Source organism: Lutjanus erythropterus, chromosome 21 (assembly GCF_056507025.1).
Source record: "Lutjanus erythropterus isolate fLutEry1 chromosome 21, fLutEry1.hap2, whole genome shotgun sequence".
Lineage (NCBI taxonomy): Eukaryota > Metazoa > Chordata > Actinopteri > Lutjaniformes > Lutjanidae > Lutjanus > Lutjanus erythropterus.
In genome coordinates, this window is record NC_139337.1 from 617,501 (window position 1) to 636,378 (window position 18,878).

General features: G+C 37.3%; 1 protein-coding gene across 3 annotated transcripts in view; it reads right to left on the reverse strand.

The window, feature by feature from the left end:
- Nucleotides 1–18,878, reverse strand: part of LOC146307156 (ATP-binding cassette sub-family D member 3-like) — a 58,811-nt gene that overhangs the window by 30,167 nt on the left and 9,766 nt on the right. For all 3 annotated transcript variants that reach the window (XM_084746832.1, XM_084746831.1, XM_084746830.1), the window contains 9 exons: nt 17,135–17,204; nt 16,195–16,292; nt 13,843–13,966; nt 13,465–13,521; nt 4,783–4,925; nt 4,626–4,695; nt 4,141–4,210; nt 3,129–3,226; nt 2,553–2,644 (listed from right to left, as the gene is read on the reverse strand). In XM_084746832.1, the coding sequence (XP_084602958.1) occupies nt 2,553–2,644; nt 3,129–3,226; nt 4,141–4,210; nt 4,626–4,695; nt 4,783–4,925; nt 13,465–13,521; nt 13,843–13,966; nt 16,195–16,292; nt 17,135–17,204 (822 nt within the window). The remainder of the gene's footprint in view (nt 1–2,552; nt 2,645–3,128; nt 3,227–4,140; nt 4,211–4,625; nt 4,696–4,782; nt 4,926–13,464; nt 13,522–13,842; nt 13,967–16,194; nt 16,293–17,134; nt 17,205–18,878) is intronic.

Below are 18,878 nucleotides of genomic sequence, written 5' to 3' on the forward strand. Positions count from 1 at the left end.
TGTTAGCTTTATGAATAGCTACATTGATATTTTTTTAGAGACTAACTTGAATTCCGCATCACATTCAGTTATCTTGGAATCTCTCAAAGCATACATGAGAGATCATATTTTGTCTTACTGTTCACATAAAGTTAAAGAAAAAAAGAAAATGTTGATTAAACTTGAGAAACAAATTCGAGAGACTGAACAATTACATTGCAATACTAAAAATCAAGAAACCCTTAATACACTAACCCAGAAACATCTTGTATACAACAATCTTTGCTCTAACAAAGCCAAAGCAGTGATGGCAAGGACAAGGTACCATTACTATGAATTTGGAGAGAAGACGAGTAAATTACTTGCATGGCAAATCAAGAAACAGGAAACTGATAAATTCATCCAGGAAATTCAATCAGAGGAGGGGGAACTCATCAACAACCCCGCAGACATTAACAGGAGATTTAAAAGATTCTATTAAACTCCGTATCAATCTGATCTTAATTAAGGCAAATAAATTTTTACATAAACTAAAAATGCCCAAATTAAATGCTGAGAACCAAAAATTACTAGATGCTGATATAGTTGTTGCTGAGGTTTGTGAAGCAGTAAACTCGTTACAAAATAATAAATCACGAGGCCCTGATGGTTTTCCTGTAGAATACTATAAAGAATTCTTCAATAAATTGGCTTCCCCGCTTACAAACATGATCATAGAATCACTTACTAATCCACAGCTGCCAAGTTTGCTTGAAATGGCAACTATAATATTGCTCCCTAAACCAGGTAAAGATAAACAAAAAAGTGACTCTTACAGGCCATTAAGTTTATTAAATGCAGACTAGGGCTGGGCAGTATGACAGCGTTCTTACCCACATTTTCCTCTAATGAGAAAATAATTACTGCAGTTGATTGGCTTTAAACAGCCCATTTTACTGTCATAAGGACTGTATCATGCTTTTTTTTCATGTTCAAACACAGGTAAAAGCATGACCCCTTCAAAGTATGGTTACCATCACATGGTGGGGAAGACTATACGATTAAACGTCCCCACCCACGCTAGTCAGCATCAGAAATACTAGACGTTTAAAATATTTAAAAATAAAATATTTGTCAATAATTCATTCATGCATGATGCCAGTTATCTGTTGCCTCTAAGATTTTATGTAGCTGTCACTGGTTGGGGCTGTGGCTCTGTTAGACAGCAGCCCCTCTCACCCAAGCGCGTATGAACCAATCACCGTGGCAACACCGGATGTTTACATCAGCAAAGTCGGACAGATTAATGTAGACTGTGACAGAATAAGCTGATATATATTCATGCGACTGGATAAACATGTGACACACAGACATAAACCTGAAGGCTCTAATAACGTGCACTGATTGTTTCACATTATTAACGCATATATATATATATGTATATATATATATATATATATATATATATATATATATATATATATATATACACATATATATATATATATATATATATATATATATATATATATATATATATATATATATATATATATATACATATATACATATATATATATATATATATATATATATACATATATATATATATATATATACATATACACATATATATATATATACACATATACATATATATATATATATATATATATATATATATATATATATATACACACACACACATATATATATATATATATATATATATATATATATATATATATATATATATATATATATATATATATATATCTTTAATGTTGTTTGGTCTTTTCTTTCTTTTTTTCTTTCTTTTATTCAATATTGTTGGAAAATGTTAAATATAGAGCAGTTGTATGCTATTTGTATCCTCATCTTTACCAATAAATAACCCATTAAAAAAACAAAACAAACACTTGATACCTCTAATCTAAGAGAATGTCTGTGTTGATTTTTGTAGCATTGGAATGAAGATTTGAGAAGATATAAATATAAACTAATTTAGCAAATTTTTAAAAAATATAGTTATCTGCCTCTGAATTGACCATAGGTTGCAGTGAAGCAATCCTTTATCACAGTGCATGTGTGAACAAAATAATAGGGGTTTGTAGCAAGCAACACTGCTTGGACCCCTGATAATCCTTCAAAAACAATAGGTTCCGTTGCCCCTAACATGCTTGGTGCCCAGGCCCTAATATTCTTTAGGATTACAGTAGGGTTCTTACAGCAGTTGGGGCTCGGACCGTAATGGAGGAGACAACACACACATTGTTTGTTCATTGTTGAAAATTGGGCCATATTTTAAGATAAATTCAACAATAAATGCAAATAATTAACACTCAAAATCAATCCACTATAAAGGAATGTACCTGCCAAACCCTCTCAAAAAGCTTCAAAAAGAGGCAAAAAATTGTTAATTTATCCCAATGAACTGGCCACTCCTATAGTTTGGCCAGGTCATTGAATGCCATCACATTCAGACTCTGGACTAACACATCTCCAAACTAATTCTGAAGGAATTTCTGAAATCACTTTTTACTTTTGATGAAATTTTTATGTACACCTTTTTTGTAATATTCTCCAACACTCACCCTGAGAGACGGGTCATCTCTCTGCCAGCCAGTACAATCCTGCCCAGGGCCTGGGACATTCTCAGGAGCATCCTCCCACTCTGGTAGTAGTCCTACAAACCACATAGGTCCAGTCAAATCAATTAAGCCTCACAGTCCCAAAATTATTTCAAAGGAAGCTGTACTGTTTATATGTTTCTACCAGGAAGTTATTTGTTTTTTTTTTATTATAAAGTGGCATAACTGGATTAAGATATGTTCATTATTGTCATTATTGATAAATAACCTTAATCCTGTGTGCTTATGCAGATGTATGTGGTGACTGGTTTGAAAAGTTTGTCCAGGTAACAAGGCCAGGTTTCAATACATTTCCACTGATGTCAATAAAGTATCAAATAAAGTCAAAATCTCAGCCTTATTTAAATTGCAAATATTAAATGTCCTATTCTATTTTTGAGTTGTAATTTGCCACCAGCAACCATGCAACAAAGCAGGTGACTCTATCATGCTTAGGTGGACTAAAAGCTGTCTGTGTGTGTGTGTCTGTGTCTGTTTGTGTGTGTGTTTGGGTGTGTCTGTGTATGTGCCTTCTCTGACCTCCAGCAGCTCAGAGTGTGAGCTGTGCAAGTGTCGGGGGTGCGACAGGTTTAGGAATGGCCGGCTAACCACCAGGTAGCCCACCACAGTGGCCAGGTCTGTAGAGGAACAGCATGTGGACACACAAGGAACAAGGAACTCACATAATATAGTTCACACAAATATTCTACTGCTTGTATTTACACAGGTCCCACAGAATTCCCCGTCATATAATGGCCTGAGACAAGCTCACCACTTTTATTTGCAATTATTATTGAGCACCTTCCTATCTTGATAAAAACATAGTTTTGTACGAAGAGTCAGTACTACAGTACTGCCTTCTTTCATATAACAAGCATCCATGTGTGCATTCTTTCACACACATGGGTACATACAACCATTTGACCTCTATGGTTTAAGCATAGGGACTGTGATTAATTCCTGGGATTGAGACTGGGATAAAGACCACAAGGCTCAATGACAAACAGTTCCTATGTTATGAAAGGGGGCATGACAAAAATGCCAACGTTCACAAATGAAAAATTAAGTCTGCTTAATCCAATGATGACTCCCACAAGTGCCTAAAACAGTTGTTAAGAGTTCACAGGAACTCTGAGTGCAATGTTATGTCCCACAATAATCTATGACAAACAGTTCATGAATTTTGTCATATTACATGAATCCACATAAACATTATATGGAATTTAAGGGAAGATACCTCTTATCTTTTTAAATTATGGAGTCGACAATTAAATTTTATGGGAAAACTAGTAATCAAGTAATCCAGCTGCTGAAAGGGAGCTGAAAAACATTTATTTTCATTTTACATATATGTACATATTTATCTTTGTGTTTCTGTTTGCTGATTGTTTTGTCCTAATACTCTATGAAATGTGCTTAATATGAATTACTGTGAGGGGAAGTCAAGTTTTTTTTTCTTCTTACATCTACTCATTGTAAGAAGGCAAAATAATAAATATCAGGGATATGACCTAAATATTGTCACTTAAAATAGAGAAATATGTTTACTCACACTTGGCAATTATGCTGTCCACAAATCCCATGGAGAAGCGAAAGAAGATAAAGTTATGCAAGTGGTCCACCTGCAAAATGATAAATATGTTGTAGTAAGGACTAGTACATATAACCAATATTAACACAATGCTGTTGCACTACAATTTACAATTTCATTTAGCAGACACTTTTCTCCAAAGCAATGTGCATCTGAAAGCTAATACATCACAACCAAGTAAGGATCTACTCAGGACAGAACAAAACCAAAATTTGGAGAGTAACTTAACACACCCTGAAAATCTTGTTTTTGCTCACCTGCAGTGGTTAAACAGGTATGCCATGACATCTCTATTGAATGGTTACAAGTGCAACACAACACATTACTGACCCCAGAGCTGAAAAATGACCCATTTCTTCTACTAAAAATGACTAATGCAGTCTGTTTGAGGAGTCAATCAAAACATATCCCTGCCTTGTAGGAATCACAACTAAACTGTTACCCACCAGTTTCTTGAATGTGGCATGAATGGTCTGTTTTTCCCTCAAGTTCCCATTGTAGAAGGCAATCTCCTCACTGAAGAAAAAGAGGGAAATGATATATGTAGTTTTGGAGTAAACAGCTATACAGGAATAGGTTTTGAGCAGTTGTTGATGTGTTAACCTATTTGTGATTAGTCGAGAGTTGACGTAACGGTACTCTCCCTCGTAGCGCTGCTCCGTTACTGTCATTTTGCCAATGGGTCTCCTCAGTCTGGTCAGAAACAGACCTGAGATCAGCAGGTAGGCCATCATGATGGCTGGGCCCTAGGTGGGGGAGAGGAGATGGACACATTAAGTCACTGTTAAACATGTTGTAGCTCTGTAGAGCCCCTTTTACACTGCCTGTTTCAGGTAGAAATGTTGCGTCTTGACTCTGCCTTGCCATCTGCATCAAAGTTATGGAGGCAAAATAAGGGGTCATATTCATTCCACCTCTAATTCTTATATGTGTGAAAGGGTAAGCTGGCACCAACACTGCTGAATTACACAAAGCAATGCCCTGAGCAGAGCAGCAGAATCACTTGTTGACAGGGGTAATGTTGTGTTATGTGATGCCTCCTGGGCAGCCTTATGTTGGCTCTGCTTGGTTCAATGTAAAATGGTAAATAGCCTTGCATTTTTATAGCACTTTTCCTGTCTTCTTACTACTCAAAGCTAACTTGTCACACACCCATTTACACAGGCATTCAAACACTTATGACACAGACTGCCATGCAACCTGCCTTTGCTTTTTAGAATGTACCACACTGACACACATTCCTCCACAACAAGGGTTATGCTTTCGGGAGCAATTTGGGGTTCAGTAACTTGCCAAGGATACTTCTACATGTAGACTTGTGGGAGCCAGCCGACAAGTGGAGGTCCCGCTCTACCCACTGAGCTACAGCCACCTCACAAAGGCAGTGCAGAGGTGAGCCTTCATTGTGGTGATATTGCAGGATCCATGTGTAAAAAGGGCTTCAAAGTACAGGATGTGTGTGGTGAATAATGTTAATTTTGTTTCCATGACATAAGATGAACCGATGACAAAATGACACAGACGATGACTAACTGTGACTATATCAACATGCAATATTGATGACAAAAAAAGACAAGACTCAATTAAAGCTGCAAGCAGCGTTGAAAGGGCCTTTGCATGCCTGTGCAAGTTGGGGTAAATATTTTAAATGACTAGTATTTCTGGTGCTGACTAGCGTGGGTGGGGACGTTTAATCATATAGTCAACTAATCATGCGCATCCCTAGTCTCCACTAGGTGGAGCAACTGTAACTCCTGATTGTTTTTTAGATGTGTTCAGGGCTGGACCTTTATTAAACATGATAAGTTTGGTGGAGACTAGACCATTTACACCAATGTTATACTAAGTTCATGTTGATTGCGAATGCCAAAATTGACCATGAAATTCAAAATGGTCAACTTCCTTTTGGGATTAGCCTATGGGTCAGAGAGACTTTTTGTGCATCTGGTCGTGATACATTTGTGTACCAATTTTTGTGTACCTCGTTGAAATGTGCTGTGGGGGATGCTGTTAAAAGAGCGTGGCTAAGCCATTTGGCCACACCCATTGACAAAATTCATATCATACATTCAGGCCTGGAAAGTTAACAAGCATGTGCAATTTCATGCCAATTCGATCACACACTTAAGTACACTGAAGTTAATGCCACCTACTGTGTTTTGGCGAAACGTCCACCTTTGCTGCGTTATCAGGGAAACACCCTTTGACGATACATCACAATCTTCACAATAAAGTATTACCAAGGTCTTAAGGCCTGTCTAACCAGATTTAAGTTAACTATGGTCAATGTGCTTGGAGCAGCACCTCAAAGTGTGAATCATGTCATTTCCTGTCGCCAGCAGGTGGCGTTATGACTGTCACAAAATATTGTGATATAGATGTGTTCAGGGCAGGACATTTATTTATTTATTTATTTATCTTAGAGAGGGGATGACACGCAGCAATCGAACCAACAGCTGCTGCGGAGGACTGACAGCCTCAACACATGGTGCGCACATGCTCTACCAACTGAGCTATAGGGGCGCAGGGCAGGACATTTATTAATCATGTGAAGTTTTGAGCAAAGTGGACCATTTACCCTGAAGTTATAGCAATGTTGTGTTTCATGCTGAGACATCAAAACTTGATGCTCCACAGCAGGCGCACCATTCAACGATAGTGAATGTTTTTGAACTTTTAATCACAAAGTAGTCTAGATGGTACAAACTAATTTTGAAGTTGTTATGATGAATCCTATAGGAGGAGTTTGTTAAAATACAACGTGCAGAAAATGTCAAAACTGACCATGAGATCCAAAATGGCTTACTTCCTGTGTGGTTTAAGCAATAGGTCAAAGAAACTGGGCATGATACATGATACATTCGTGTTTATCAGCAAAATGTGCCATGGGGTCTGTTGTTTAGAGATCAAACCATTTGGCCAAGCCGATCATGAACAACCATATCACACATACATTTTCACTAGGACTCACATGTGTGTCAAATTTGGTGAGTTTTTGAATATGTTTAAGCCCTCCATAATGTCATTCATTTTTAAAATAATAATAATTCCTTCAGTTTCAACAGGGTCCTCACACCAAGTTTGGTCCTCTGGCCCTAAATATAGTTTACTGGCATGCAAACTGGTCAGAGGTGAAAAAGTTGAGAAGGATGCATGCGCAGATAAAGACACAGACCTGCGGGAGGGGTCTGGGGGTTATGCTCCCATAGAGATTTTTTTTTTTTGCCCATAAACGTTTAAAATGTAAGTGTTCATTTTACCTTGTTCTCCCCTGCAGGATGATGAATAAGAATTAATTTGCAGACATTACAAGTTTTACATATACCATGCTGCAAGACAGCAGGAACTGGCACTTGTTACATGCGGCATGCATAAGCCAGTAATTAACAACGGGCCTCATCCACAAACAGTGCATATGTGTAAATTTCTGCTTAAACCATGCATATAAACACTTCAGGCACAAATCTGGGATTCATCAGTATTTTCTTACAGGAATTTGTTCGTATTCTGCGAACAAATTTAGAACTGCCTCAGACCATGCTTATGTACAAATGATGACAGTCTGGCTGTATTAGAAAACACTGTAAAAAAAAAAAAAAAAAAAAGCATAAATAGAAGCCTTGGATGTGTTTTTATGGTTAATTTATTTGATTTCATTTTCCTTGTTTTTAGGATTTTATCATAAATGTCATGATTATCTGCTTTTATGTTAATTATTTTTGTTTCAAAATTTTGTTTCAATTTTATGAATGTATTGTGCTAGATTTAGTATCATTATCATCATCGTCGTCGAGTTAAACTCCTTGTTGAATGTCATCACTTTTACCCTCATTTTTTATCCCACTTAACAGATTGGTAACAGATCAGTTTTAATGTCAAAGCATTTCTTTTTTATCTGAAACATAGCCCGCTTCTCCTGGGACACAACACAACATGTACCACTTCGGTTATTGCAGCCCGAGGAGTTTTTATTATGAATCAGAAAAATATCTTTTCTGGGTTCCTCCTCAGACACGGGCAGCACAGCTGTGTGTCCGCAGTACAGATTGAATGGGGAAAGGCAGCGCTCAGCACTGGTTGAAGGCTGGAAAATCAGAGAAATAAACGTTATTTCCTGATTGTTTCGTAGCAGTTAAACACCTCTAAACACCCCCACACATTGCAGCAACGCCTTCAACCTGAATGTAAAGTTAGAACAACTTAACTGCTTCCTCTATGATACATTTCTGTGCAAACCCCTTTTTATACTGAGAAAAGGGGGTGTCTCAGTAAGTAGAGTGCAGGTAGAGGGTATGAGTGAGAACACCCCTCACATTTCTGCAAATATTTAATTATATCTTTTCATGGGACAACACTGAAGAAATGACACTTTGATACAATGTAAAGTAGTCAGTGTACAGCTTGTATAACAGTGTAAATTTACTGTCCCCTCAAAATAACTAACACATAGCCATTAAATGTCTAAACCACTGGCAACAAAAGAGAGTACACCTCTAGGTAAAAATGTCCAAATTGGGCCCAATTAGGCATTTTGCCTCCCCAGTGTCATGTGACTCGTTAGTGTTACAAGGTCTCAGGTGTGAATGGGGAGCAGGTGTGTTAAATTTGGTGTTATCGCTCTCACTCTCTCATACTGGTCACTAAAGTTCAACATGGAACCTCATGGCAAAGAACTCTCTGAGGATCTGAAAAAAAGAATTGTTGCTCTACATAAAGATGGCCTAGGCTATAAGAAGACTGCCAACGCCCTGAAACTGAGCTGCAGCACGGTGGCCAAGACCATACAGCGGTTTAACAGGACAGGTTCCACTCAGAACAGGCCTCACCATGGTCGACCAAAGAAGTTGAGTGCACGTGCTCAGCGTCATATCCAGAGGTTGTCTTTGGAAAATAGACATATGAGTGCTGCCAGCACTGCTGCAGAGGTTGAAGGGGTGGGAGGGTCAGCCTGTCAGTGCTCAGACCATACACTGCACACTACATCATATTGGTCTGCATGGCTGTCATCCCAGAAGGAAACCTATTCTAAAGATGATGCACATGAAAGCCCACAAACAGTTTGCTAAAGACAAGCAGACTAAGGACATGGATTACTGGAACCATGTCCTGTGGTCTGATGAGACCAAGATAAACTTATTTGGTTCAGATGGTGTCAAGCATGTGTGGCGGCAACCGGGTGAGGAGTACAAAGACAAGTGTGTCTTGCCTATGGTCAAGCATGGTGGTGGTAGCGGTCACGATGTGGGGCTGCCTGAGTGCTGCCGGCACTGGGGAGCTACAGTTAATTGAGGGAACCATGAATGCAGCGATTAACCGATTTTACTATTAACCACGCTTTAATTAATCCCAAAGGCTCCGTTACACCGAGTTTTCCTGTTCTCACTCGCAAAAAACGGATACTATGCTGGTACATTATTTTTCGGTGCAACCTGCACAGAATGAAAACAAAGTTTCACCAGAGGTGCAGCTGCTTACAGTGCGATGTGTATGAAGAGACATGGAGGCTACGCTTCATTAGCTTAGCAATGGCAGAAGAACCAAGCCGCAAAGCTTTGTTTCCACCGAAGAAAAGAGTAAAGTCGGCAGTGTAGGAGCCTGTCGGATACACCAAGAATGACCAGAGAGTCATTCAAGACGACGGATCACCCGTCTGCAAAACCTGCTGAAAAAAAGTTGCGGCTAATGGGTCAAAATTGATGCAGCATTTGCGGGATCACCACCGAGCTTTACACGCCAAAGAAAAGGTACCACATAATAACTGAGTTAAATTACGTTAACGGCAAGTTACTTAATGAAACACTGAGTTGGTAGGGAGTTAAATATAAACATGTCACTTACAATCAGTGGCGTAGCGGTGAGGGTTGAGCTTTAAGTTCAGCGTAAACAAACAGCAGCAAAGCGGCTTGTTTGTCTATGGAAGATAAAAGTACTCCTCTCAAGGACTTCAGTCAACATTACAGGTTGCTTCTTCCTGTCTGTGTTGAGTAAACTCTAGGCATTGTGGGTTAATATACCAGGTGTAAAACACTAACATAACATCAGGAGCTTGTAGACTTCCAGCACTCTACCTGGGATCTAATTAATTGTATTTCAGTTATTATTAATACAGCATAAGCAATGTTTTCAATTTATTTCTATTATTTTTACTAAAACTTGGTGAAGTGCTTGTCTGTGATAAAGCGCTATATAAATGTAATCCATTATTATTATTCTTATTATTATTATTATTGTTGTTATTATTATTATTATTATTATTATTATCATTATCATTATTAGGGCCCGAGCACCGACCTCAGTGCGAGGACCCTATTGTAATCGAAGGAATTATTATTATTATTCTTTTTCTCGTTCAGACAAATGAATTGCATTATCATGTTCAGAGGAGTGCCAAATTTGGCAGACGCGTCAGTCCCGGCGAAAAATTACGTATTTTAAGGGTCTTGAAAATGGGTGCGGCAAAATGGCTCAATAGCACCATCTAAAGACAAGCCCCGACGGCATGTTTCTCCAACATGCACAAAACTTGGACTTTAGTCATTTATAGTTGTTCATTTAATAGACCTGTCTTATCTTCTCTTTTTTATATTACCATTGTTCTTAAATAAAGCAAAAGTAATGTAATAGAAAAAAATGCAGAACACGTAATATTTCTTATCTGATTACTCAATTAATCACCAGAATAACTGATAGATTATGCTTTCATTTTACTGGTTCGGCCCACTTGAGATCAAATTGGTCTGTATGTGGCCCCTGAACTAAAATGAGTTTGACACCCCTGATTTAGACGTTGATACAACTACTACACTACTTCAGTATATATCACTGTTATAACACAAAAAGTTAGACATTATGATGTTCTGGACCTTTGCTTTAGGAAATTTTCTCTAACTGGACCTCTTTGAATTTTAGTTGAATACCCCTGGCCTATACTATACTAGGAAATTATACTATATTGATTAGGTTAAATAGAATTACATTACTAAAAAGAGAGTAAAATACAAATTTCATTGACTAAAACTAGACTAAAATGTCATCAGTTTTCGTCGACTAAAACTAGACGAAAAGAGTCATGGGTTATTCTGACTAAAATAAGACTAAAACGCTCAGATTTTTAGTCGACTAAAACTTGACTAGACAACAGTATGAAGGTGACTAAAACTAATAAAAACTAAAATGACAGTTTGACACAAAGACTAGACTAAAACTAAAATCAAAACAGGCCGCCAAAAACAACACTACTATTGTTCATAGTGTGACTTCTAACGTCTAAAGCTATTGAGATTATTCAGGGGCTTCACCAATCCTAAATTCTTCCCCTTTTCCTCATTTTATTACCATTATATTCAGTACTATTGGCCATTAACCTGCATTTCTTAGTCAGGTATATGTATTAAATATATTAGGTTTGTAACATTGTTTGTTATTGTGTATTTGCATAAGGTTGCTATTGCTGAAGATCAATATTTGACAAGTCACTCAGAATGTGTAATGAGTTTCTTCTGTACTTAATTACTCTTTTGAATAATATTAATTTACTCATTACTTGGTAATGAGCTCCATGGTTGAAGAGCTGATTCAGTGAGCTGTCAATATCCAGACAGTTTTTGTTGTTTGTTGCCCAGATGTTGGCTATGAGCTACTTGGATTAGTAGCTTTGGAATTTGTATTTCCTTACATAACTCGTACTGGGTGAAGTAATAATATTACTGCAAATTATTGTCAAGTAATGAATTATCACACAATACTGATGAATACTCATTATACTCTGCTTTGTGTAAATGTTTAATCTATCTGTGCATTTACATTGGCACTTGCTTTCTTTCTCTTTTGTTTGTTTTCATTCATTTACCTATTTATTTATTTATATCCCTGCTGTTCAGTTCTTGTACTAGAAGGATTTTTTTTTCCTTTGGCGATCTACAGTTTTGTCTGGATTTCCTTTATCTACATTTTGTCAATAAATTTTTGATCACAAAAATAAAACAACGCTGATGTCCATGATTGGCTGATGAAATTTGGTGCATGCGCATCAACAGCTCAACAGCATGAAATGTTCTCTATCTACTGTGTTCATGAAAGTCACTTTGAGCCGGCAGGTCCACACCAGTTTCGTGTCATGTGCTGTACGCACCATATCAAGCCTAAACGGGCAGGACAGAATGAGCACATTTTTTTTACAGAAGCTGGTTAAGATTTACAATATCAACAACAGGGCTTGAAAGAAAGAAAATATGGCATATTTGAGCCCATTTTTGTTACAATGAGGCTGAGAAAAAAATGCACTGCTTTATAAGCAATGTGTGGCCATAAAATTGCTAGTAAGAATACAGACAGGAAGACACAAGGCTCACCACACAGAAACTGAGGTAGGTTAAAGAAACTACAGGTTTGTTTTTTGTTTTTTTTTAATCTACATTAAGACAACTAGTAAGGTAGTGATGTTACATTATGTAGTTTGTTTTCTTTGGCTAAACCAGATTGACTGAAATGTTAAATATAATCTGATGACTAAGAAAACAAAACAAAAAATGTCAGTTTTCATTTACTAAAATTATACTAAAAATAGTTCTGATTTTCTTTGTCTATGATCAGATTAAAATATCCAGACTTTTAGATTACTACAACATTTGATACAGGACTAAATAAAAAAATAAGTGATAAAATTAACATGAGTGATTGTGGAATACATTCTTCTCCTGTTCAATCTCAGTTAGTTTAAATATTCTAAAATTAAAAAATCTTTTTGAAAATAAGAACTTCTGCATAGAGGACATAATCCCAAATCCCATTGTTAAAGTGCCAAACAGCACATCTAAGTCACAAATTTTTATCCTAGTTTGCTGCTGCAAACATCAACATTGAGAACTGTTTCCACAAACGCGAAGAGGTAATAAACCATGGAGATGGTTTATTATCCCTTTGCTTCTCTATATTACACAGTTTGAATGCTGGATGTTGAAAAGCTGATGCTTAACTGCATTGCTGGCTTTAAAAATTGAAAAATACCAATAACATTTCAATTTTCTTTCTTTTTTCTCCACTACAAGTGTTTGTGCAGCATGGCAGACTCAAACTCAGACTCACACTCTTTCACAATTTCAATCTCCATTTCATATGCATCTTTGAAAGATCAGCAACTTTAAAGAGATCAACATCTTTAAACATGGAAAATTTTATGACTTTTTCTCCAAATCCTATTTTCGAGAATTGGTCCCATCCCAAAAATGTAAAATCCTATTGTATTTCCATAAACTGAAGAAAACATGCATAAGATAACCTGCTTACCTGAGCACCAATGGCACTTGTCAGCTTGAAGATGTATAGACCAATATCCAACAGAGGCTTCAGGAGAGACAGGGGAGATAAAGATTTCAAATTTTTTTGTGAATGAACTTGTCTGTTCTCAAACCATACCTTCGGCCCTCAACAGTGTCTCTTCAGTGTGAACTATTAAGGAAAAAAAGGCCTTCATACGTGAAGTGAGAGGAGTGTGTCATGAATTAAAAGACAGTCTGCCTAGAACACAGAACTTGAATGGTGATGCCACTAAATCCCATTTCATCCAATGACAAAGACTTGCACAGCACTCAAATCCACTAATCAAAATCTCTCATTCATTTTATATGTTTACAAACTCAACTGACAGCCAACAAAGTTTGGTACCTTGCTGAGGTTGGAGTAAAGATCCACCACACTGTTGCAGAATTTCTCCACATCCTGTGTCAGCAGCTGGTCTGCATTTGCTATCCGGTTGTCCAGGTTACCCATTTTGTAGTAAGTGAAACCTCTGAAGAGCCAGAACACAGGGAGGTGACAACAAAGACGGGAAACATAGAGAATACATGCTTCTACTTATCACTGAACAAGACAGAGAAAACCACATGATCTCCGGGTGTCTATCACAGGTTCTAGATGGGTCAAAAAACATGAGGTCCCAAAAATTCAAATTCATTATTTAAAGCTAACTTTGATCCCCTCTGGAATAAAATTCAATTAGGGACGCTCCTGTTGTATTAGGAATAACAAATGCAATCCAGATGATCTTTCTTCCACAGCTGTTATATAATTGTTATAGAACATACCTGTCGTTTGTTAGGAAACGTTCTTCAAACGTTTACATTCTATTATTGTTTCATTTGTGTGGGATTATGAAACGCATAGAAAAGGGAATGCTCATCTCTGTAAATCTAAGACACGAGGAAGACTGGCTCTGCCAAATTTCACTGATTATTGGCCTGCTAATATTCACTCTGTTGCCTACTGGCTGGATGACACCGCAGTGCTGTCCACTGAGTTAAAGATGGATAATTTACTTTTCTCTGCTGATGCAGTCATTTTGACAATTGTGCCACTGCAAAGGAAACTACAGAAACAAGGCAATCATTTGTTACACCATACATACTTGGAAACTAATTCAGAAACACAAGAAACAAACTCAGGGAATTTGAGAAAATTTGGTACCTCTTAATCTCCATCTAAAAGGCTAAATCAACTCAAATCATATTTACACTCACCAGCCACTTTATTAGGTACACCTTTCTAGTACTGGGTTGGACACTCTTGCCTTCAGACCTGCCATAATTCTTTGTGGCATAGATTTATTAAGGTGCTGGAAACATTCCTCAGAGATTTTGGCCCATACTGATATGACAGCACCACGCAGTTGCTGCAGATTTGCCGGCTGCACATCCATGATGTGAATCTCCCTCCAACACATCCCAAAGGTGCTCTATTAGATCGAGATCCGGTGACTGTGGACGCCACTGGAGTAGTGAACTCACTGTCATGTTCAAGAAACCAGTTTGAGATGATTTGAGCTTTGTGACATGGTTTGTTATCCTGCTAGAAGTAGCCATCAGAAGATGGGTACACTGTGGTCATAAAGAGATGGACATGGTTAGCAACAATACTCAGGCAGGCTGTGGTGTTTGAACGATGCTCAATTGGAACCAAGGTACCCAAAGTCTGCCAAGAAAATATCCCCCACACCTTTATACCAGCACCACCACCAGCCTGAACTACTGAAACAAGGCAGGATGGATCCATGCTTTCATGTTGTTTACACCAAATTCTGACCTGACCATCTGAATGTAGCAGCAGAAAACCAGACTCATCAGACCAAACAACATTTTTCTATGTTCTGTTGTCCAATTTTGGTGAGCCTGTGTGAACTGTAGCCTTAGTTTCTTGTTCTTAGCTGACAGGAGTGGCACCTGGTGTGGTCTTCTGCTGCTGTAGCCCATCTGCTTCAAGGTTCGACGTGTTGTGCGTTCAGAGATGGTCTTCTGCATACCTTGGTTATAACGAGTGGTTATTTGAGTTACTGTTGCCTTTTTATCATCTCGAACCAGTCTGGTCATTCTCCTCTGACATTTGGTATCAGCAAGGCATTTTCACCCAGAGAACTGCCAGTCACTGGATATTTTCTCTTTTTCGGGCCATTCTCTGTAAATCCTAGAGATGGTTGTGTGTGAAAATCCCAAATCAGCAGTTTCTGAAATATTCAGACCAGCCTGTCTGACACCAACAAACTTGCATTAACAAGCAGCTGAACAGGTGTACCTAATAAAGTGGCCAGTGAGTGTATATGTATGTGTATGTTGTTTACCTAGGCAAGAAATGACTTCTCACGTTTCATTCGTGTTTTGTGTGACCACGGCCAGATACTTTAAAAATTTCGTAGTCTTACTCTCACGAACAATTAAAGTATGTGTAGCTGTAAATAATGATCATTTTGATTATCATTTAACCTGTTGATTTTTTGTTTTTACAGTTATGGAAATCAGAAAATAGTTTAAAATACCCATCATAAGTTCCCAGAGCCCAAGGTAATGTCTTTAAACTGCTCATTTTGTCCAACCAACTGTATTCAATTCAAAACTGTCACATTTGAAAAGCTGAAGCCAGATAATATTAGGTAGTTTTGTTTGATAAATGATGTAAAAGACTGAGAGAAATTCATACAATCCCATATGATGGAAAGCAGCTTTAGTACTGCTGTCGTATACTACTTACTGCAGGTACTGGTCGTACAACTTCTTTGTGAGCCTCTCACGGAACCTCAGCTTCAGCTCATTTAGTCCCAACTTCAGGAAGTTGTTCACCAGGGCTATCTGGAAAGACCCAGTCACACACAACATGTATCCATCTCTCACATAGACCTCCACACCAAGTTTCAATTTGTTTTGTTTTTCAATTAGAAGCACTGGATAACAATGAAGAAAACATGCAAAGCAGAATATTAATATGATTTTACAAGAACAATGCAATTTCATAGAGTGAAGAATTAGGCTTGACATAATCTGTTTTTCTTATTGTCAACAAACCATAACAGAATGTATTATACTACATAGTATTTATGCATCTGTAGTCTGGTGTATCTCATTCCTCTGAACCAGTTTCATTAATGTACAGAAACTACAAAACACATCAGTGAGCCACACTGTTGCACTGGATGACATGTTCTTTTGTTACTATGAACATATACACTGCAGTTTATTTTGGCTCAATTGTAAACACACCATCTGGCTACATCAAGTGCTGAAGTGCCAACACATTCCTCAAGTGTGTGGCTGGTGTCAGAAATACCTGAGATTTGAGTCCAGAAAAAATTAACTTTTTTTTAAAGATTTATGTCTATTCATGGGATTTGTTGACAATAAATAATAGAATATTTCCAGCCATATAATTGAACATTTAGGGTTATGAAGGTACATTTGCACAACAATGAAAGAATGATCATGCTGAATGTTAGTTTTTTGAGTGCATGGAATGATTTGCTAAAATAAGTAATGACACAGCAGAAGCTATGTCAATTTCATGTCAGGTCCCCTCTGTACACTTTTCAGAAAGTGAAACTGCCCCAAACTATGTGAGTATGAACAAACACTGAACTACAGAATTATATATAGCATATATGACAAAAACAAAAAAGTTAACAAATAAACACACTTACAAGTGGCATGAATTTGATAAAGCTGAACAAGAAGGTCTTGAAATCTTTAGTCGAGCGACCAATAATTGCACTGCAAATCACAACATGCACAGAGATGAGCAAACAATGCCAAGGAAGTCAGAAGGACAAATACTGAGTGAGGCTGATGAAATACAATTTCCTATTCCTGAAGAATCAACAAAGCTTTGCTTTACAGCTAAAAAACAAAAAGAACCTATGTTTGAAGTTAAGTATAAATTCTTTTACTGATATGAAATAACAGTGGAGTCCTGACATAGATAGTAGTGATAACCTGCAGGTTGGGCGGATGATCACACAAAACCATTCAATTTATGTGTTTATGTGTTATTTTGTTATGTGATTTTCATAGCACACAATTACTTTTTTGGAAAATTTTGGATGGTTGGAATGATCGGCCTTTACTGCAGAGTGCATAGTTTGCACTGATGAAAATAATTCAGAAATAATCTCAATCTCTCCATTTACACTGAGTGCTTTACTTATACTCTATTAAATTGGTAATTCAAAAGTGTTTGTTATATGCAGCAAAGTAATGGGCTATAGTAGTGATAACCTGCTGGTTGGGTGGATACAATTTGATTTCTTAGTTAAATACCACAGCTTCAGGCAGACAGGTAAAGTAACAAAGCAGTGGAGTATGTTATTGATAACTTCAGAAATATTGCATGCAACAGTCCATTTTCTACCTTCCTCTCAACCTCTGTCTTTGAGAGAAAGGGAGACAGACAAATACATGCTGGCTGCAGCAGTGTGCAGCAACACATCCAGTGCGCTGTTTCAGTTTCAGTTTCAGTTTCAGCAGATCTGTACTTGACAAAATAGGTTAAATCTTGGAACCGCAGACTCTGTCCTTTTTCTCCACAGAGCAGCAGTGCACATGGACTACTGTTTTGTTGTTTGTTCACGTCTTTGATGAAGGCTTTATTTGTTTTGCTGCTTTTCAACAATAAAGAAGATATTTGAAACAAATCCTTTTTTTAATAGCATCGATTGAGAAACAACACACTAACAGCTTCTCTGTTCCTTGCTCTGTTGTGCTGCTAATGTGTAAAGTCCTTGAATAAACTTCAGCAAAGCCAACACAAAAGAGATACAAGCAAAGCATTTACAGCACAAAACATTAAAATTTCAGCACCTCTAAAAAGATAGAGGTTCAGAAGACCATGCCAAAGCTCATTGAGTCAAGTATCGCTGGACTAGGGTGCCTCTAGTATTTTACATCATGTTGCATTTTTTAAACCAGCTAGTTGCCAGTTAATAGGTGTTGGCTATCAAAAATTAACCAAAAATTAATCTAAATTCATCTCCTTCTCTCCCTAATTTAATGGAAAAAATGGCAAAGTGTGCAATATGTCTTAGTTGATTACTTGATTAATGACCAGAAAAATCAAGATTACTAAAATAATCGATAGCTGCAGCCCTAATATAAAAAAATATTGTATGAGGATATAAAGATTTTGTTGAACTGCTCATAAGAACCATAATATCTGGATGTTCTGTATAGCAAGAAGTGTTATGTCCCTGTAATTTACCATTATGGCAAATAATGACAGTATTTGTTGGATTTGTGTGCCCTGTACGCAACTTTGCCAGTTGTATGCCTGTTAAAGTGATGAACTCCACTACTTAGTAACAGACATTTTATACTTTTTTTTTTTTTTTTACATTTTTTGTAACTAACATATTCCAATTAGATTCACTGAGGTTGCTCACTACTGTCAGC